This window comes from Castor canadensis, chromosome 2 (assembly GCF_047511655.1).
Source record: "Castor canadensis chromosome 2, mCasCan1.hap1v2, whole genome shotgun sequence".
Classification (NCBI taxonomy): Eukaryota; Metazoa; Chordata; class Mammalia; order Rodentia; family Castoridae; genus Castor; species Castor canadensis.
Genome location: NC_133387.1, coordinates 141,605,306 through 141,627,332, shown reverse-complemented (window position 1 = coordinate 141,627,332; position 22,027 = coordinate 141,605,306). Strand labels below are relative to the sequence as shown.

Genomic DNA, 22,027 nt, shown 5'->3' with positions numbered 1-22,027 from the left:
TCCACCTCACCCCCGTTAGAATAGCCATCATTAGCAACACCACTAACAACAGGTGTTGGCAAGGATGCAGGGAAAAAGGAACCCTTTTACACTGCTGGTGGGAATGTAAACTAGTACAACTATTCTGGAAAAAAATTTGTAGGCTACTTAAAAAGCTAAACATTGATCTACCGTATGATCCAGCAATACTACTCTTGGGGATATACCCAAAAGAATGTGACTCAGGTTACTCCAGAGGCACCTGCACACCCATGTTTATTGCGACACTATTCACAATAGCCAAGTTATGGAAACAGCCAAGATGCCCCACCACTGATGAATGGATTAAGAAAATGTGGTATCTATACACAATGGAATTTTATGCAGCCATGAAGAAGAATGAAATGTTATCATTCGCTGGTAAATGGATGGAATTGGAGAACATCATTCGGAGTGAGGTTAGCCTGGCCCAAAAGACCAAAAGTTGTATGTTCTCCCTCATATGTGGACATTAGATCAAGGGCAAGTACAACAATGGGATTGGACTTTGAGCACATGATAAAAGCGAGAGCACATAGAGGAGGGGTGAGGATAGGTAACACACCTAAAAAATTAGCTAGCATTTGTTGCCCTTAACTCAGAGAAACTAAAGCAGATACCTTAAAGCAACTGAGGCCAATAGGAAAAGGGGAACAGGTACTAGAGAAAAGGTTAGATCAAAAAGAATTAACCTAGAAGGTAACACCCATGCACAGGAAATCAATGTGAGTCAATGCCCTGTATAGCTATCCTTATCTCAACCAGCAAAACCCCTTGTTCCTTCCTATTATTGCTTATACTCTCTCTACAACAAAATTAGAAATAAGGGCAAAATAGTTTCTGCTTGGTATCAAGGGGGTGGGGGGGAGAAGGAGGGGGCAGAGTGGGTGGTAAGGAGGAGGTGGGGGAAGGGGGGAGAAATGACTCAAACATTGTGTGCACATATGAATAAAGTAAAATAAAAAAATAATAAAAACTTTTATGTGTGTGGTTGAACTGAGTTCACAGTAGGGAAGTCATGAATGGCTTTTTGCATTAGGGATGCAGGGAATCACTTTCCTAAGATGAATACTCCTGCCACAGATTTATCTATTATTATTATTTTTGTGGTATGTGTGTTTAATCTCAAGGCCTCATGCTTGCTTAGCCGCCACTCCCAGTCCTAACGACTTATTTTTTTTAAGTCATAGATCTTGTATATTGTATATGTATTTGTTTACATATCTTTAACATGTAGTAAAGTAAGTCCCCCAAATCTGGGGAAGATATTTTTCAGCCTTTGTAACATGTTTCTATCCCCAAAATCTTCTTTGGTGCTTTGCATGGAAGAGCTGTAGGATTTGACCAATCCATGAAAAGCTCCTTTTGGATTATAGCAGGACTGTAGATAGATCTAAGCTATGCAGTGTGAAGAAAAATCACCCAAGACTTGGAACATGAGAAAGAAATGACAGGGTATACTTTCAGTGGTGTGTCTGGTGTGAACTTAGATTATCTGATTCTATTTGATTGATTTCTATTGACTATTGTAACACTGTAAAAATAGAAGTCAAATGTTAGAAAACTAATAACAATATAAATAATTCATTTAATAAGCCATGCAAATGAACTTTGTGAAGTAGTGACTGTAAATCCCTATAAGCCAAATTCTCATTTGAACTAGTTTAACACCTTCCTGAGTTACTCACTACTGAGTGAACTGCATAAAATCTTTGGCATAATTTCATTTGCTATTTGCACGAGAGTTGTGCTGAACTCTTTGAAAGAATGTACTTTAAAGAAATAATGTTATTAATCCTATAGTGGAGACACAAGATTTGTGGGAGCACAAAAAGGTGGCATCAGTTTATTTGATATCACAGGAGTGGTGAAGCTGTGGTTAGGGGAGAGGTAAGCAGAGAGAAAGACTTCTAGGCAAAGCAGTAGGGAAGCTGGGAGTCTTGGGGGCTCAACTACTTACCAGGCAGAAGCTTTAGAATGGTCACTGGCTCCTTACCAACCACTTTCCAGACGTGCTGAGATCTCAAGTTGTAGACTGTGGAAGTCGTCACCTGCTCTAAGATCAAAGGGCCAGCAGGGACCTCTGACCCCTTTAGGTATCTGAACATATACTGCAAATAGACTTATTCAAGAACCCACTGTACTTAGCTTTTAAATACATTTACCTATGTCTTCTGAATTCATATTTGAAATTCTACTTCTGAGTGCAAATTTTTTTTTGAGGTATTGAGGATTGAACTCAGGCCTTGCATTTGCTCGACAAGCACTCTACCACTCCAGCCATGCTTTCAGTCCTTTTTCTTTTAGATTTTTTTTTTTTTGGGGTGGGACTGGGTTTAGGATTTGAACTCAGGGCTTGCAAAACAGGCATTTTACCACCTGAGTCCTGTCTCCAGGCCATTTTGCTCTGGTTATTTTTGGAAATGGATTCTCTGGAACTATTTGCCCAGACTGGCCTTGAACTGTGATCCTCCCAATCTCAGCCTCCCAAGTAGTTAGGATTATAGGCATGAGTCACTAATGTCTGGCTAGTTTGTTTTTCAGATAGGGTCTCATGCTTTTGCCCAGCTGATCTGGGACCCCAATCCTCTACCACCACCTCAGAGTAGCTGGGAGTACAGGTGTGCATTGCCGTGCCCAGCCAATAGCAAATTCTTTGTATTTTGAAAATAGTGAAACATACTTCATAAGAACATTCTCATTTAAAATTTAATTCATTCTACAACAGGAGACATAGACTACCTAATGTTAATCTTTCTAGTCACTTCTCTCTCTCTCTCTCTCTCTCTCCCTTTTCCTCTCTTTGAGACAGGTTCTCACTATATAGCCTAGGCTGGCCTCAAACTCACTATTCTCTTGCCTCAGCTAGACAGGTGCTCTACCACTTGATCCACTCTGCCAGCCCTTTTTTGTGTTTGATATTTTTAAGAGAGGGTCTTTCGAACTGTTTGCCCAGTTGACCTCAAACCATGATTCTCCTGATCTTTGCCTCCTAACTATTTAGAATTATAGGTGTGAGCCACTGGCACCTAGCCTGGCTTCTTTTATTAAGTATGTTTTTGAGGTCCATCTATATCATAGCAAATCTGAGTGCTTGATTCTTCATTATGACTGAATAACATTGTATTGTATGTTTACAGCACAGTTTATGGTTGACAGCTATTTACAATCTGCTTTTTAAAAAGTGCAATAAAAACCTGAATATATTCTATTCTTATGATCTTGCTTCAATGTGGAAGTGTTAGTGGTCCCAGGAATATGCTTATACAGACACACTTGCAGTATTTAGAAGTTTAAGGACAGTCCACTGGGAATTTTGGGTTTTGTTGCTGCTGTTAACACCCAATGCGTGTAGGCACACTCACATGCAGCAGGCAGATTCCACCAACAAAGACCACGTATGGGAGCCAGACCTTTCTGAACTTTCTTTCTCATTTCTGCCCCTGCTATGAATTCTCTCATGTGGGAGGGGACATTTTTTCACCATGAGGAAGTGTTGATTTCCTTCCTGTCTCATTTCACTTTAAGAGATGTGGGATTAGGACAAATGTCCTCCATCTTGGCTCGATGACCTTAATACCACAATGCGTGTAAGTGTGACTGATTTTTCTCTCATCAACCAGAACAGAGCAAGTTCATTTATGACCAGATTAACCTGGTACTCTCTCTTTAAAGTTATATTTTGCTCAAGTTCCATCCCAGCAAAAATAATTCATTTCCCTAGAGGCATGAATGGTCTGTTGACTACTCAGCAGGGCATGGCTAATTAAGTAAGGAGTTTCAACTTTTGGCCAGTGCTTATCACCTACCTATCTCAATGCCACCAGCCTTCTACCCCCCTCATAACCACTGTCTCCCCCTCCCCATAGGAAGTAGTAGAATTTTGTTTGCTGAGGCCTTGGGAAGGTATCTGAGTTCTAAACTACTTGTGATATTTTCACTGATTCAATTTACATAATATACCCCTGATACAGTTAATAAGTACTTGGCATAATAAGTACTTCTTGAGTTCCTACTGTGTTCCAGGCACTTTGCCAGGCTTTAGGAATTAAAACAACAGCAACAGTAACAACTAGGAGCATCAGTTAGGATTAGGAACAACTCTAACAGAGACACAAACAAAAGAATAGTGAATTAAATACAACAAGTTTATTTATCTCACTTGTTAAAATCCAGATGTAGTAGCCCAGGCTGGTAAGGGGACTTGATAGTTACCTGGGACTCAAGTGAAAAGCTTTTACTTTTCTACTCTACCATCCTAGGGTTAGATCCACATCTTCATATTCCAAGATGGAGCTTGACCATCACTATGTTTAAGGAAAACAAATGAAGGAAGGAAGGATGAAGGCATGAAGGGTATGACAGTTGCCTTTCAAGGAAAATTTCCAGATACTTCTGGACTTCAGCTTCGTTACTATCTCACTTATCAGAACTTAGTCACATGACCAAATAGCAAGGTAGACTGGGAAATGTAGTCTTTATTCTAGGCATCTATTTTGGAGTTAAAAATTGGGATCCTGATGAGGAGAAAGCAGATAAAAGAAGACAATCAGCAGTTGTCAGTATCAAGACCCAGTCCTGCCTTCTAGACAGATAAGGGACTACTTTGTTATGTAAGACTGCATAACAAAGGAATCTAGGTCACACTGCAGTTTTGTAGAGATGAGGGCCTCTGTCCTTAATTTAATAATTTTTTTAAAGAATGAATAGAAGTTAAATGAGAGTGTGGAGGTGAGGGTTTCTAGATAGGGGAAGTAGCCAGTGTCCAGAGGCTTCAAAGATGAAAGAAATTCCTACTACTTCAGTGTGATTGAATCACAAATTTAGAGATCAGGAATGTTGAAAGATAGGCAGGGCTTTATGGTACTCTAGATTTATGAGTAGAAATTCCATGTACTTTCATGGTATGAATAAGAGAGATATAAATGATATCCTTTAGCTTTTTTTTTCATGGTAGTGGTTCTGGGATTTGAACTCAGGGTTTTGTGCTTGCCAGGCAGGTTCTGTACTGCTTGAGCCAGGCCGCCAGCCTTCCCCTTGATTCTTGAAGATAAAAATCCTTGGGTTCTGTGGTATGGTGTGATAGCCTCCAAGATGGCTCCTCGTGGTTCTCACTTGGTTGGCACTCACTCTCTAGAGAAATGTTCTCCCACACTAAATTATGGTGGTTCTATGTATCCAATAAAACAAGGTAGAAATGTTGTATCTGACTTCTGAAGAGAGGTTATGAAAGACTTTGTAATTTCTACCTTGGTCTCTCTTCTTCACTTGCTCTTGGGGAAGCCAGCTACCATGTCTTGGAGACACACAGACCTGAGAGGAACAACTCCTCCAGCCAACAGCCAGGATCAGCTATCCAGCCATGCCAGTGTGCTATCTTGGAAGCAGTCCTTTCTTCTTAGTCAAGTGTCCAGGTGACTGTAACCCTGGCTGACATTTCTTTTTTAGAGAGCTTTATGGAGCTCTCTAAAATTATAATTGATTTGTCATAAAATTTACTCATTTCAAGTGCATAATGATTTCTAGAAAATTTACAGAAGTACTCAACCATGGCCACAATTTAATTTAGAAAATTTATATATCATGCCAAAAAGAAGTTCCATGTCCATTAGCAGTTACTGTGTTCCACCTTCAGTTCCAGGAAACCCCTAATCTATCTTCTGTGACTACAGATTTGCCTTTTCAGAAAATTCTGAAATGGAATCATTCATTGTGTATATATGTGTGAATACCTTCTATTATTTAGCGTCTAGTTTACATTTTGACTGAAACCTTGTAAGAGACTCTGCAGCAGAGCTTCCTAGCTCAGATACTACTGAATTCATGACCCACATGACTTCTTGTTGTTATTTACAGTCACTAAGTTTTGGGGTAATATTTTACTTAGTAATAGATAACTCATACAAAGTTCCACTGATATTTAATGTGCCATTAAATTCAACCCCAAAAGGTATATTTATTAAGACCTGTAGACATGAGAAATTATATAACAATATTAGCATGTTTTGTTAATGACACAAAGCTGTCATTTTTCTAATTAAAAAAAAGAAAGCCATTTCCAAACCAGAACCTATTTTTAGGTTGATGTAAAAGGTTGAATGGACTTAGAAGAAGTAAAATTGTGGACTGTCAGAAGATGGTCCATGGGCTGGGGGTGTGGCTCTGGTGATAAAGCACCTATCTAGCAAGCGTGAAGCTCTAAGTTCAAGCTCCCAAACATGTCCAAAACCAACAAAACAAAACAAAAAGGGTGGACCAATGTTCTGACAGGCAAAGAAACTTGCCATATTCATTGCAAACAAATTTTGGCTGATCAGATTGGCCAATAAGAGGCTCAAATACAATTTTAGGAGACTTAACAGGTCAATTGCAACCATGAGAAGTTGTCAAGAAGTCATTTAAGGACTTATAAAGGAAGAAAGAAGCAGGTAGATGCAGGCTTCAGATTTTGAGCTGATATTGAGAGGAACAAGGAAGAGGTGCAGTTTCCTAGCTGTGTGAATGGGTCAAAACTTCGTGGAATGCTACAAAACAAGAACCAATTATGAAATGGTTTAAATAAGATGGAATTAGTAATGTTCTTGGCAACCTTAGTATGATTTGTTGGTTAATGATGGCTTTTGCTCAGTTTCTAATGCAGTGGAAGATAAAGATTAACAGAATTATCCAGAATCCAGTATCAGCAATGATTTTCTGGCTTTAAAATTGTATTTATTTAGGTTTTGAGCCTTAGAAACAGTATTCTAAGTATTTATGACACTTAGAAAGTGTTCACTTCTTGTTATGTAGTTATTTGTAAAACACTAACTTCTGTAACATACATTAAATTTTTCTCCTGTTATTTAATGTGTAGTCAATGTTTGCCTTTATGTCCAAATATCATATTGGAATTGCTCCAGAGTTATTACTTGGCTGCAAGTTTTTTTTTTCTAGTTTTACTGAAATGTTTTTCTATAGGAATGAAACCTTCTTCTAAAGTAATTTATTTAAATGTACTATATTTAACTGCTTGCCTTATATAACTTTTTAACGATACATGTTATATCTGTGACAATATAGGAATCTCTCAAATTCATTTGATGCTGTGATATGTTTTTCAGTTAATAATACCAAGATACTGCACCAGTATTTGCCTTCATGGCTTTTTAGGCATAGCATGGGTCTTCACTGATTATTGATCATTTTTGTTTTGTTTTGTTGTCTGCTAGATTTTCAATATACTTCTTTTTCGCTATGTGGCTTAGTACCTTTATTCATGGCTAGTAGTACATAATTAAATACACAGAACCAGTGATTCCTAGAACTCAGTACATTGTATGTAGTGTCAAAAGAAAGAGATTACAACAAATTCAGCTCAAAGACCTTAATTTGCTTGTTTGTAATTCTAGAATCAGGCAATATCATTCTATAAAATGGAATGGATGTTCTGATGAGCTGAGCAGAGGAGGTTGGTTTTATAGACAGGAAAAGGCTGAGAAAAGAAGTGACAGATAATAAAAAGTAGACTTATTTCAAAATTATTTTCCTTATCACCATGGCTAAAACGGCTTGTTTGGATATTTGGCTGTGATCTATTACTCTCAGAAAGTCAGATAAACAACTAGGTTTCTTTCTGTTGATGTTAAACTTTAATTTGGTCTGGTCTTTGGGGCCTAGTGCAGAAGTTCAGTCCAAAACAATTACCTCTTATAAATTTTATTTAATAATAGAATACTGTATTTACACAAACATGGAATACTTCTCTCCTCAAAGCCCGTAACATTATTTAAAGAATTATACAAATACAAATGAATACATAATGAAAGGTATTCTTTACTCCATAAAAATGTCTTGCAAAATTAAATGCTCTAATTCACATTCAACTTTTTTATGTCAGCAAATAAAGTGTTAAAATTCAGGTTCTGGGGAAACAAAAAATCAGGTGCTGATCCTGACTTGAAATGTCTACAGACTCTAGTAGAGGAAGTCAACATATCAATTTAAACAAACACATTGTCATGAGATGTGTGGTATGCATGTGTTACAGATTTTCAAAGACTTTTGAGCTAAAATATGGTATGTCAGGTCACCAAGGGGAGGAGTACATACCAGACAGAGCAAAGAGCATAAGTGAAGACAAAGAAACAGATATGAACATAGAATCCTCTGGAAACAATGGGGCTGGAGACTGTTGGTTTTGCCAGCACAGCCTGAGATAAAACAGGAAGATTAGGCAGAAGCCAGATTGAACAGGTTTGTCAGCCTCCTATGGAGTTTGAATTTTAACCCATAGGGAGTGGGTGCATCTACAGGATTTTATACAGAGGAATTTTTCCTTTAACTAGGTTTCACTGGTCTAGGGGTGTAGCTCAGTGGTAGAGTGCTTGCCTAGCATGTGCCAGGTTCTGGGTTCAGTTCCCAGCACTGCCAAAACATACCATCAACAAAACAAGGCTTTTCCTGATGGATGGGACAGCAAAGGGACCAAAGGCAGTCAAACAGGAGGCTATTTCAATAATTAAGTTAAATCAATTAAGAGGCTATTCCAGTAGTTAATTGAGAAATGACAGTACATGATTGTGGAGATGATGAAGGGGATGAATTGGGGACCTCAAAAAGGAACCCTTGGATTTGGGGTAGGGGGAAGAGCCAGAAGTGGCTCTGAGGTTTTTAGTCTGGGTGACTGGGGAACAATTTTGCCACTCTATGAAAAGGTCATTGATTCCTCAAGCTCCTTTCCACTGAACGGATTACCAACTATGTCACATCTTTGTCTCCAGGCTTTCTCACCCTTCGTTTGATGCTTCAAAATGCTACAAAGTTGTCCTAGAGCAGGTCTGATTATATGAATTTCTACTCAGAGACATGTATAGACGCCCCCCCCCCCCATCGGCCTGCAGAATAAAATGAAGACAGGAAAGACCTCCCGGTTACCTTTATCTCTTGATTGTTAATTAGCATTTCCTTTCCCCATCCTATATACAGTATCATCTGCCTCAAACTTTAAACTGTTCTTCTAATTCATTCCACTCCTCTAAGCTCCCTCTCATTCCTTTATTGGAATGCAGCATTTCTTGTTTTGTCCTAGGCTGTCAAAATCCTACCCAGGTCACGGCAGATGGCATATCCATAACGCTTTACCCATCCCCTTAGTAAACAGTGTTTTCTCTTCTGTGATGCATACATTTTTGTGCATTAATTCCCACACTTCAAGCGTCTGTCTGGCTTTTAAAGTTTGGCATGAGAAGCCCTTCTTCCTTGCCCCTGTGTCTTACACTCAGCACTAGCTCAAAATTTTGGGACGAATCGACCCGAAGTAGGGAACTGATCCCTGTATTAACCACTCAAATTTTACCAGACAGCCTGGGAAAATCAGGCGACTCTGCGACTCCATGACATCACCCATGAAAAAAAGTCTAGAGGAATCACCAGTCTCTAGGGGGACCTTCTGTTGTCTCCAGTAAGCCTGACAAAAGGCAGGTGTGAGATAATTTGCCGTCAGGGTAGTACAGCTTCTCTAAACACCTGCAAGAGAGAAAATAAAACATGCCCTATTAAAAAGACGCAAGGTGGAATTTCCCAGTTACGGGATCGTCCTTCTCCCGAGGTCAGCATCGCTGACCTATTCCCACCTTGTGCTTGGGAATAGATGAAACACGCAGCAAGCAAAATAGGTTGGCACTGTGTCCCCGGCGTCGGGCTGCTCAGTGGTTCCGCACGCTCCCGGCCCTGCCCCTAGCGGCCTCAGCCCTGGAGGCTCCCAGGGAACTCCCGCACGTCTGCGCGCGCAACCCAGCATAGAGGGGCGGGGCGGCCCTGCGTGGCGCGCGCGGTTGCCGTGGAAACTGCTGCGCGCGCACGCGCTGGCGCGGGTGGGGCTGGGCTGGGCTGGGCTGGGCTGGGCTGGGCTGGGCTGGGCAGGAGTTGGGGGAAAGGCCTGAGCAGTAAGGCTCGCCGCCGGAGGAGGAGGCTGTGCCCGCCCACTCGTCCGTCGCTCCCCCGCTGGGAGCGCGCACGCGCACGCGCCGGCCCGCGCCCTTCTCCCTCGGGCGGAGCGTCGCGTCCCGTCCAGCACGCGCCCGGCTCGCGCGTTTCCCCCGGCGACTCTCTGTTCCCCGCACCCCCACCCCACGCTCACACGCTCCCTTGCCTTTCCTCCAGCATTTGTGCGCCGGTGCAGCAGGCTGTGGAAGCATCCGGGTATTTCCAGAGCCGAGCGGCGACCGGGCGGCGTCGGCGGCAGCCGAGGACCTCCCATGGCAGGAGGGGAGAGGCTGGGGGAAGGCAAAAGCCCAGCGAGGCGTTAAGCCCGAGCCGCCTCGGGCTGGGTTCCGAGGGAGGTGGATTGGAAACGGCTCTGGCGGCCGGAAGAGAGCCGGGCGCGGGGCTCGTCGCCCCTCTCGCGCATTCCGCTGTCCAGCCCGGACTCCAGAGATGCATCTGCATCAGGTCCTCACCGGGGCTGTCAACCCTGGAGATAACTGCTACTCCGTGGGCAGCGTCGGGGATGTCCCCTTCACGGTGAGCGGCGGCCGGCAGCCCGCGGGGGAGACAGGGACCGGGGGTCGGGGCTCCGCGCCCTGGCGGCCCACGCCGCCGCTGGAGGCTGCGAGGAACGGGGGAGGGGGCGCCCCACCCACGCCCCTTTTGCAGCCTTGCGTGGGGCAGTTTCCTTGGGGGCCCTGGGACTGGGTGTCCCGCCAGGGGACAGGACTGGAAGGTCTGTGGGGGACGAGGTGTGTGCAGCCGCCTCGCACCTGCCCTGCGTGCGTGCGGGGACGCCTGGTCTCCGTCGCCGGCCAGGAGGCGATGCTGCGCCCTGGGTCCCCTGCCCGAGGTGCCGGGGCGGCGGGGAGCCTCCTGATGCAGGACCTCGGCACCCACGAAAAAAACCCAGGAAAATCCGCCCCTTGCCCCTGACAGATGTAGAATGGAAGGGTTAGAGGGACAGTGGCCTGGAGCGCTCTCTTGTTTATCATGAGGCCACGGTTTGGTAACCCATGTAGCTAGAACCCAAAAAACAAACAACCCCCCACCCCCCCAAAAAAACCTAAGTCGGTGTGAAAATGTCTTTTTTTTTTTTTTTGGCATGCGTGATAAAATAGATGGAAATATAACATTTAGAACCTCTTTGATATCTAGATGAAACAGACATGTTTCTCAAAGAAACTGGACTCATCAGTCCTTTTTGAGACTAGAATGTTCAAAACAAGCCCTAGAAATTCTTTTTAGCCACACTCCCATCGTTTAACTTGAGGTTTTCTTTTCTTTTTCTTTTTAAAAATTATATATGGTTCTCCTTAGAAGGAACTATAGGCAGCGAGAACTCTACTAAATATACATTATTGATAACCATTGTGCTTGATAAAATTGGAAATAGCATAGTGATACGCTTTTTAGACAACAGGAACCCCTTTGATCTGATGTCTGCTTTCCAGCAGTTTGTATTTAAAACTGCAGAAATTAAAAAAAAAAAAAAAGAGCTCTGGTAAAACTGCAGAATCATTATGTAGCAGTGCACCCTGGAACAGAATTTATCTGCCGTTTAACATTTTGTGAATCATTAAGAATTACCCCACGAGGTTGCTTTGAGCCATATTAATTTTTAAATGTAACCAAGTTGGTTTTGTTCCAGTTTAGAATAAATTCTTTAAAAACAGGATTTACCTGACTTATATTGGTACACCTGTCACTCAAAGGTGTCATCTGTGTTTTGTTTACATGTGACTTAAAAGATCAGTAGAGAATTAAGCTTGCATTTCAAGTGTGTAGAGAATCTTTGGGGGATAGAGAAAAGGAATTTCTCTGTTCCTAGTGTATGCAGAGGGAGGAGGTCCCGCAGAATTACAGGAGCTGGCTTCGTCCATCAAGAAACAAATCTGGAACCTTTGGTTATGGGGTATTTTCCACTTCCAGGATGGTGGTAGTCTACAGCTTCCATTCTAAAGTAGAGTGCATCAAGGGGCTGGAATATCGAGTTAAACAGGGTTAAGATGCTGTCTGCAAAGGCCAGCGAGAAAACTGGTAATGCTTTGCAGGTGTGGTTATGCTGTAGGCCATCTGTGTGGCCAGATTCTTGGAGTTATTGTCCAGTCTTTTTCCACCTCCCTAATTCATCCTGTCACCAAATCTAGCTGACCGCACTGTCTATCAGATTTACTCCTTTTCATGACCATAGTCACCACTATGGACTGTTGGAGAACTTTATTTGTGTTGCTTAATATAAACACTTGTGAATGGCTTTCATTATACTCAGCCCTGATCACTTCACTTAATCCTCCACCCAGCTGCTCCGATAATTTTCTTCAAGTACCATTTCATCATACCAGTTGTAGTTTAAGAATATGTAGTTGTCCCCACTAGTCAAATTAGGAAATTTAAACTTGTCAGTTATTCTGTACTCTTGGACTTTATGTTTGATTGTATCTTACCTTGGCCCTTCTGTTACATACTGGTTTCTTGCTGGCCTGCATTTTTATGTTGAATCAAGAGTGTACTTCCTTTTCATCTTCTGAAATACAACTCAAAATTTACCTGGTTTAGGATACCTGTCACACTGATTGTTGTCTTGACCCTTTGACAAATGCAAATACAAACTTACTTTGCACGCCATTTCATTTTAGTACCATAGGTGTAAATGCACTGATCCAGTTATAATTTTGCTATGAACTAGAAATAACCTTTTGGGTTTTATGAAACAGATTTTCTTAAAACTGAGAATAAGCTGTTTTCAAGCACTCTAGACTGAACTAACAAATACCTTGAATGCCTATATATGTACAGATTAAAAAAAGCCTTTTTACCTGAGCATGGCATTTGGGTTTTAGCAATCAGATGAGAAAAACTGTAGTTCTGGATCAGATGACTAAAAGGGGCCCAGGCATGACTAGAATGAGTCTTGTGACCTGGGCATTTCTCAGAAGATTGTTTCCAGCAGTGTTCCTGGTTTGAACCGTGTGGGTGTGGGTGTGTGGGGGTGTGGGTGTGTGGGGGTGTGGGTGGGTGTGGGTGGGTGGGTGTGTGGGTGGTTAGAATAAAGGAAAGACTGCCCAAGACTCCGTTGCAGCTAACCAATAATTCTTAGCTGATGTTTCCCAATACCTGACAACATTTTCAAAATAGGGTAGATTATTTATCTTGGAGACTATAAACTGAAAAACTTTGAAGGATGGAATTGTTCTTGAAAGATTTTCAGGTGGTTATGACATTGTGGATGGCTCTCTTGGCTGGGTAGTGAATGACTGCTTAGTGATGTCGTGATGTCCCAGTTTGTGCTAGATTGACATGGTGATGTGGTTTGTAGTGTACAGCCCTAGTAAAGCATGGAGTTTTAGTGGTGACAGTTTTTTTTTTTGCTTTTAGTGGTCCTGGGGTTTGAACTCAGGACTTCACATGTGCAAGGCAGAAGCTCTACCACTTGAGCCATTCAACCAGCAGTTAACAGCAGTTTTTAGACAATAGTCAATTGTGGTTTTATAAATACAGTTGCAGAGCATAGTTTGAAACATCACCTCTTCTCTCTCTTCAGTGTAAGGTCAAAGTTTTGGAAATACTGATATTCTGCAGTAAGTCAGATCCTGGGTAGGGTGAGGAGGTGACCGAACATGATTGACCTTTATTATACTTTATTTCGCCATTAAGATATTTCTAATTACATGTCAGATAAATGACATTCAGGTAAATGAATGATGTAAGGCTTTATGTAACACATAGTGTAAATTTCTCTATTATATTGCTTACTGAGTTCTTGAAAAATACTGTTTTTTTACTTTTCTGTAAATATTAAAATAGTAATTAAGATAGTGACGGTACTGATTAATGTAATTTAAAATTTTCACCGTTTTGGCCCTTTGGGGTGCTAACTGTATTTTCAGATGTAAAGGGCTGTTGATGTTATTCCAGTCTTTTTTTTAATTAATTTTTTTGTTAGGCTATAATTCGCTATGGGGGGGCAATTCATAGTGACAATTCCAATTAGACTTATATTGCACATTAGTTATATTGCCCCCATGGTCTGTCCCCTCAGCTCCCTCCCTGTTATTCTAGCCTTAAAACACCTGGATCAAAGTTTACAAAAATTAAATAGTTTCCATTCTCAGGGACTTTATAATATACTGGCAGAGATTAAAAATGATGTACATGGCTAGAACATGACTCAAAAGGTAGAACCTTGCTGCCTGAGGTCCTGGGTTCAATCCCCAGGACAGCCAAAAAAAAACAAAACAAAATACTTCTTGGCTTTTGGTAAGATCGAGTGTAGTGTAGACGTTTTAACTGTGTGTTAGTATAACATTGTACTCTTAGAATTACTGCGCAGCCATACTTAGAAAATGAGCAGCCTACTTACACATTTAGCAAATGTTTGTTGAATACATAAGTGTACTAGGCTCTGTGGGGATTAAAAAAAAAACAAAACAAAGTCCAGGGGTTGGCAGAGTGGCTCAAGTGCTGGAGCACCTTCCTTGAAAGTGTGAGGCCCTGAGTTCAAACGCCAGTATTGAAAAAAAAAAAAAAAGCCCTGAGACATAGTCTTGCTTTGAGGGAGATAATTAAAGAAATTAAAGAAGTGTAGAAACCTGCTAGTCTAATAGAAGAGTTAAAACATACACCTAACCCCAGCAGGCCAGCTGTGTGATATTACTGGGCATTGGAATTCTTGTGAGAATTTTGGAGAAATAGGAGGCTACTTTTGGCCAGGGATATCAGGGAGTTGGAGAGAGAAGTGCTTCTGCACTGGCTGAACAACTCATCCATCTCTTGACCATGCTGAGGGTAAAGGGAAAGACAGAAGTCAAGAATTTAGAAAGGACTTGTTTTCCAAGAGGAATTGACCCATTTTTCTGGGAGTGTACCTTCTTGTTTATATAAATTGATAGACAGTATTTCATGGGCTTTCACTTAGTGTTAGCTGGTATGCAAATACGAGGCTATGTAAATTCTTATGTCCTTGTGTAGATTGTTAATTAAGCCTTCCTATGGCTGGTAGGGTGGCTCAAGTGATAGAACACCTGCCTAGCAAGTGTGAGGCCCTGAGTTCAAACCCCACTACTGCCAAAACATACATACGAGAATATATACATAAATAAATAAATAAAAGCCTTCCTGCTTATGGTGGGAAGATCTTAGCAACTATCCAGAAACTTTGGTGTGGTTCTGAATAATGCCTTCTCCCGAAATAGGAAGTTGGACCAACTACTTTGTGTGATCTTGGCTAAATCACTTAAATTTTTAGTTTTTTTTTATTACCAAACAAATTCTTTTTTTTTTGGTACTGGTGTTTGAACTCAGGGCTTCATGCTTGCTAGGCAGGCACTTTACAGCTTGAGCCACTCCACCAGCCCTTTTTGTTTTTGTTTATTTGGGTGATACTGGAGAATTGAACTCAGGGCCTCATGCTTGCTAGGCAGACACTCTATCACTTGAGCTATGCCTCCAGACCTGCAAACATATTCTTAAATGAGGTGTTCCGTAAGTGTTTAGACCTTGAATAACCGTATATAGATTTCTGAAGAGATTTCCGGGGGTCAAAAGAGAAGACCCATAGACACGAAGTGGTGTGGTGAAGTTACAGGTCTGGAGTCTGTTGTCTTGCCCTTTACTGTATTCACAGTACTGTTGATGACTTCACAGTCAGTTGGTCTAACCCTTCTGGCCCAGTTCATAGCCCATTCAGAGCAGTCATGAGGTGGTGGGCCTAGGGGTCTCTGGACTCACAGCTGAGGTGGAGGCTGTTATGACTGGACCCTTACCACCTGGCAGATGATACAGTAGTTCAGATGCCTGGCATAGTCCCAGACATCCCATAGTACGGAAGATAGGACCTGTGTGATGGTGTTCATGTACTCCTTAGGAAGCCTCCCCACCTCACAGTATCTTTACTCATTTACTTTCTTTTCATAGGATTCGGGGTATTTAAAAGATTCTTTTTATTTACTTTTAGGCAGTACTGGGGTGTGAACTCAGGGCCTTGTACTTGCTAGGTAGGCACTCTGCCACTTGAGCCATGGCCTCATCCCTTTTTTGCTTAAGTTGTTTTTCAAATAAGTTCTCCTGTTTATGCCCTGCTGGCTTCTACCTTGATCCTCCTATTTATGCTTCCCTCATGGCTGACAGGTGCACACCACTGCTTCCAGCTTTTTTTTTTTTTTTAAATTGGTTGAGATGGGGTATCACCATCTTTTTTGCCTGGGCTGGCCTCCTGATCTCTGCCTCCTGAAAACCTGGGATCACAGGTGTGAGCCACCACAACTGGCTTAAAAAATTCTTTAGAAATTATAATTATAATCAGATTATTTTATCTTAGATCTCAGGAAATTTTTAGAATAAATCAGAGTCTCAGTTTCTATCAAAAAGAGCACAGGATGTTGGTTAACAACCACAGGGCATAGTGAAAAAACAAGTCATGCCTGACCAATTTGATTTCTTTCTCTGAAAGAAAGCAAAGCATTGTTTAAAAGGGGATAATAGCAGAATGTCTGAAGTTCAGATTTAGCAAAGTGTTTTTAGCTTGCCAGTTATTTTTTAAAACAAGTTTGGAAGCTATATATTTTACTAGAAGTGTTTGGGTTTGCAGTCTTTTTAAGTTTGTAGAATCCTTTTGCATTATATTTTTGACCTGGAACCCTAATTCATGATGATCATAGGACCTGCTGCCAAAGGAGCAGATAAAACTTGCACAGGTGATACGACTATATATTTTTTGTCTTAGAGATAGCTCATGTAACCCAGGGCCTTGATGTATGTATGTGAAACCAGTTGCCTGCACTTTATAGTCTCAAACCTTCTCATTTCACGATTGATGAAGGCTTCTTTATTTTCTTTCTTTATTATTATCATTTTTTTTTTTTTTTGATGGTACTGGAGTTTGAACTTACAGCCTTGCACTTGCTAGGCAGGTGCTCTATCACTTAAGCCATGCCCCCAGCCCAAGGGCTTCTTTCATGTTCCCCAACCCTAAACACCTATTATATGCCTTCTGGTAGAGAAGTCAGTAGGTGTGAACAGGTTTGCTGAATAAAGCCAGACTTCTCTAAACATTGTATATGGTAATTTGGTAGGGTGATTTGAAGGGCATAAATAATAACTTTTTAAATGGATGTGTTCATTTAGGTATGTTTTCTTCACTTCTTCTAAAGATTGATTTCTCTTGGGAGTAACAACATTTAATTATACTAAGTCATTAGTGATGTTTTCCTTCTATGACTTTAGAAGAAACCCAGGAAGTCTGAGACCATAAAGACATTTTGTAAATGGGCAAAGATAGACACAAAAAACAAATAGAAATTTTGGCTTACACTCAGTTCACAGATAAACTTAGCTCCTGTGATAGTTGTAGTTCAAGAGCAATATGGTCAAAATTTTCTTAGGAGTAATGATTTTGATTTATGACTTGCTAGCAGTTTTTTCACATCATCTCTGGCCTTGACTCTGGCTACATTTAAGAGGATCTAGTCAGCAGGAGGTATCAAATTATGTACTCTGCCCACAGCATCTTCTATCATTCCTTTTGCATGGATGAATAACCACGTTTCTAGCAAAGGAAGGCCACTTTATCTATTTGTACTGATTGTTCTAAACTGGAAGTAATTTTGCCCGGGAAGGCTTAGTAGTATCTAGAGACTTTTTTTTGGCAGTTCTAGAATTGAACTCAGGGCCTTGTGTTTGCTAGGCAAGTGCTCTACCACTTGAGCCACACCGTACAAAAGGACTAGTTTAGCTGTTAGTTTGTTTTTCTGATAGGGTCTTGTGCTTTTTCTAAGGCTGACCTTGGACAGCAATTCTCCTACCTTGCATGTCTGAAGACATTCTTTGATTGCTATCGCTGGATTGTAGGATCAGTATTGGTATCTAGTGAGGAGAGGCCAGAGTTTGAAATCAGTGTCTTACAATGCACAGAACTGCTTTCCACAACAAAGAATTATCCAGTGTAAAATACCAGCCCAAACAGTACTGAAGTTGTTAGAGATCTGATTTATGTGCTGCAGTTTCATCCTTCTTTCCTACTCAAGGGTGTTGTGCTACCAGTTTCCCCTTTTTTTCCTGTAAAATTGTTTTTGCTGTTCTACTTTCTTCATTTAGCTTTCTGGTCTTGCCTCTCCTCACCTAACTGCTCCTCAGCCTGATCCCAGATGTGTACATCCTGCTCTTTCTTTGAAATCTTCTTGAATGCCTAATGGCTATCACTGAGTCCCAACCTTATGACATGCTCCCCTTCTGGCCTTCCCTAAATCAGCAAATAGTAACTTCGAAATCTCTTTTTTTCTCCTCCACTTGTACCCTATAGCTAATGTTAGCAAATGCTGTTGTCTGTTCCTTTAGAATACATCCAGGATCTGACTACTTCTCACCATATTTACCGCAACTACCTTGGTCTAAGACATAATCATTTCCTTCCTGGATTCTGGCAGTCGGATCTTAAGTGATCTCTGCCTTTTTTGTCTTTAATCTAGTCTCATTCAGAGTTCTGGTTAAAATATAAACCAAATCTTACTCATCCTTTGAAGTCCTACAAAACTTCAAAACTTGCAAATGACTTTAAAAAAAAAAAACAAAACTCCAAATAAAATCCTAAGTGCCTTCAGTATCCTTTATTCCTATTTCTTTCGCATCTAGAACAGAACCTGATGGTCAGTAAGTTAATAAACGGGAAGGCACTTAGTGGGAATACAGCATTCTTATAGAGACACAATGGCTACTTTCAAAAGGGCATTTTAAAAAGTAGTATTTCTTGATCTAGGTCAGTGGTATTAAGTCATGCTTAGAAAAATCAGTTTTATAATACAATCCAAGTAATATAATACAATCCAGGTATAAGGCTCTGCTGGTCTGGTTTAATTCAAGGATTTATATTAGTGTATCAAGAGATATTAACAAACTCTGCCCATTAGGAGGTTCTCACATTTTCTTCATTGTGTTTTTAAAAGATGTCAGTATATGACAAATTGGACTAACCTGATAAATGTTTATAGTGTAGAGGTTCTTTGTTTTAAGACTATCAGAGATAATGTGTTGTATTAGTTTATTAGGGCTGCCGTAATAAAATACCACAGGTTGGGTGGCTTAAACAACAGAATTAGTTTTCTACTAGTTCCGGAGGCTGAATGTCCGAGATCAAGGTGTCAGCAGGCTTCATTTCTCTTGAGGCCTTTTCTCCTTGGCTTGTATGTAGTGCAAGCTGTGTCCTCATAGGCCTTTCCTCTGTGTACATGCACTCTTGGTGTCTCTTCCTACCCCTTCTCATAAGGATGCTAGTTCTATTAGATTAGGGCTCCACTTTTTTTTTTTTTTTGCTATAGGAAGTTGGTTTTATTTTCTGATTTAAATTTGTTTACTTTTGGTAGTACTGGGGTTTGAATTTAGGGTCCTACACTTGATAGGCAGGTGCTCACCCACTTGAGTCCCCTAACCCTTTTTAGCTTTAGTTATTTTTTGGATAGGGTCTTGCATTTTATGCTGGAGTCAACCTCAGATTACTACCCTCCTACCTATGCCTCCTGTGTAGCTGGGATTACGGTGTGCACCACTGTGTCCAGTTTATTTGTTGAGATGTGGTTTTGCTAACTTTTTGCCTGGACTGTCTTTGAACCTCTATTCTCTTGATTACCACCTCCTGAGTAGCTGGGATTACAGATGTGAGCCACTGCTCCAAGCCCCTAATTTAAATTTTTCTTTGTTTTTTTTTTTTTTTGAGATACCAGGACATGAACTCAGGGTCATCATTTTGAACCATTCCACTAGCCCTTTTTGTGTTAGGTATTTTTGGGTTAGGGTCTCGAGAACTATTTGCCTGGGCTGGCTTCGAACCGGGATCATCCTGATCTCTGCCTCCTGAGTAGCTAGGATTACAGTCATGAGCCACCAGTGTCCTGGCTTAAATTTATTTCTTGAAGTGCTTCATAAAAACAAAAGTTGTACACATTTATGGAGTGCCATTTGATATTTTGATATAGGTATACTTTGTGTAAATGTTTAAATTATATATATCTCCTCAAACATTTACCATTTCTTTGTGGTGAAAACACTCAAACTCCTTTCTCCTAGCCTTTTGATGTGTGCAGTAGTACATTATTGCTGTCTATGGTTATCTTGCTGTACAAGAGCACAGCAGAACGTCTTACTCCTCTCTCACTGTGACGTGGAACCAATTGGTCACCTCTTCCCAACCTTCCTCCCCACTTCGACCTCATTTAACCTTATTTACTTCCTTGTCTCTGAATACAGTCACATTGGAAGTTAGTGTTTCAATTTAAGGATTTTTAGAAGACACAATTTAGTTCATAGCATATTTCAGCAATCAGCTGTGCTGGCCTGACAGAAATATGAAGGAAGTGAAGTGGCTGCCCTGCCTGGAAATCTGAACTCCAAGGAATTCTCTTGAATAGATGTAAGACTCTTTTAAATCACTTTCCAGAGTGAATACATAGACAAGTGAAACATTCAGACATGGCTGTGGTAATTGTATGCTGGACAGATTTTGTATAGATACAATCAAAAGCCCAATTTAGCCACTAAAAGCAAACAGCTTGTTTTGTTTTTAAAAAATTAACGTAGAACCTGCGTTGTAAAAAACTTACTGAAACAGTGAGTACAGAAAGTAAAGATGAAAGTTTTCATCCCCAGTATAATTTTGATTAGTGTAACTTTCTTTTCATCTTCTATTCAAAGAATGTTTGAGTTTTTGGCGTTGTGCATACCCTCCAGGATAAGCGAGTACTGAAGTGCACAGCTCATAAGAGCACTTGGTGTGTGTAGTTAAATTGGGGATCAGCTACCAAAGTATGGTTTGGGCTACACAGTAATTGAACTGCAGCCTTTCTTTCTGATAGAATTTAATAGTGTTGTCTGAATGCGGTTTGTGTATAGATAACAAGGCAGATTCCCCCCTTCCCCCCCCCCCCCACTGGCTTTGGATTCAGTACTCACACTTGCTAGGCAGGTGCTCTACCACTTTTGCTACTCTGCCAGCCCTGTTTTTGTGTTGGGTATTTTTGAGATAGTGTCTCTCAAACTATTTCCCCAGGGCTGGCTTTCAGCTGTGATCCTTGAACTGTCTCCTGAGTAGATAGGGGGTTATAGGTGTGAGCCATTGGTGTCCAGCTGGCAATTTTTTTTTCCTGTACTTAGGGTTTGAACTCAGGGTCTCATACTTTGTAGACATTCACTGTACAGTTTAAGCCACTCCACCAGCCTGCAATTTTTTTTTTTTTTGAGACAGGTTATCACTGTGTAGCCCAGTCTGGCCTTGAACGTGAGCTACTCTTGCTTCAACCTCCTGCGTGCTGGGATTATAGCTGTGTAACACAACATCTGGCACAGGCAATTTTTAAAAAAGTGATAGGATCAGTATCTACTTTGTATGTTAAACTGGCACATGAAACTCATGTTGTACAATTTACATTTAGTTTAGTACCTTCATTTTATAGATGAGTAAACTAATACCTTTGAGAAATTGTAAGATTTAGTGAAGTCCACACAGCTATACCTGGGGCAGAGTTACGATGAACTTTTCTTTTTTGTTTCCTTTAAAATTTAAAAAGTAGCATACACTCATGTAGAAAATTGTAAAAATGCAGAATTAAAACAAAATTATTTGTAATGATACAACACAGAGAAAAAAGTTCCTTAATATTGTGGCAAGTTGGATCATGGCCTCCTGGAAGAAGCTTGTCGTATGATTTGAGTATACTTACCTGTACTTTTCTTTGGGATTAGGCAAAACACTGAGAAGTGATTGGTCCTTTTTTCTCCCCTTGAATGACTGAGTTATTTTTTTGTGTAGATTTTTAAATTCATTAGCAGGAAGTTGTTCACAGCAGTCTTTTATTGTCTCTTTAAAGTCTGCAGCATCTGTAGTGTTGCCTCTTTTCTCATTACTGCCATTAGCTATTTGTGCTTTCTCGTCTTTTTTCTTAGTAAAGGTTTATTAACTTTATTAAATCTTTTTAAAGAAACCACTACTTTACTACACTACTTCTCTATTGTGTATTTATATTTACTTTGCATTTCATTAATTTCTGTTCTTTTATGTATT

The 22,027-nt window shown here is 40.7% G+C and overlaps 1 protein-coding gene across 4 annotated transcripts in view; it reads left to right on the top strand.

The window, feature by feature from the left end:
* The first annotated feature begins 10,296 nt into the window (after positions 1-10,296).
* Dmxl2 (Dmx like 2) overlaps positions 10,297-22,027 on the top strand; it is a 153,172-nt gene continuing 141,441 nt past the window's right edge. For all 4 annotated transcript variants that reach the window (XM_074065949.1, XM_074065947.1, XM_074065948.1 and 1 more), the window contains exon 1: positions 10,297-10,518. In XM_074065949.1, coding sequence (XP_073922050.1) covers positions 10,432-10,518 — 87 coding nt within the window. In that variant the 5' untranslated portion in view covers positions 10,297-10,431. The remainder of the gene's footprint in view (positions 10,519-22,027) is intronic.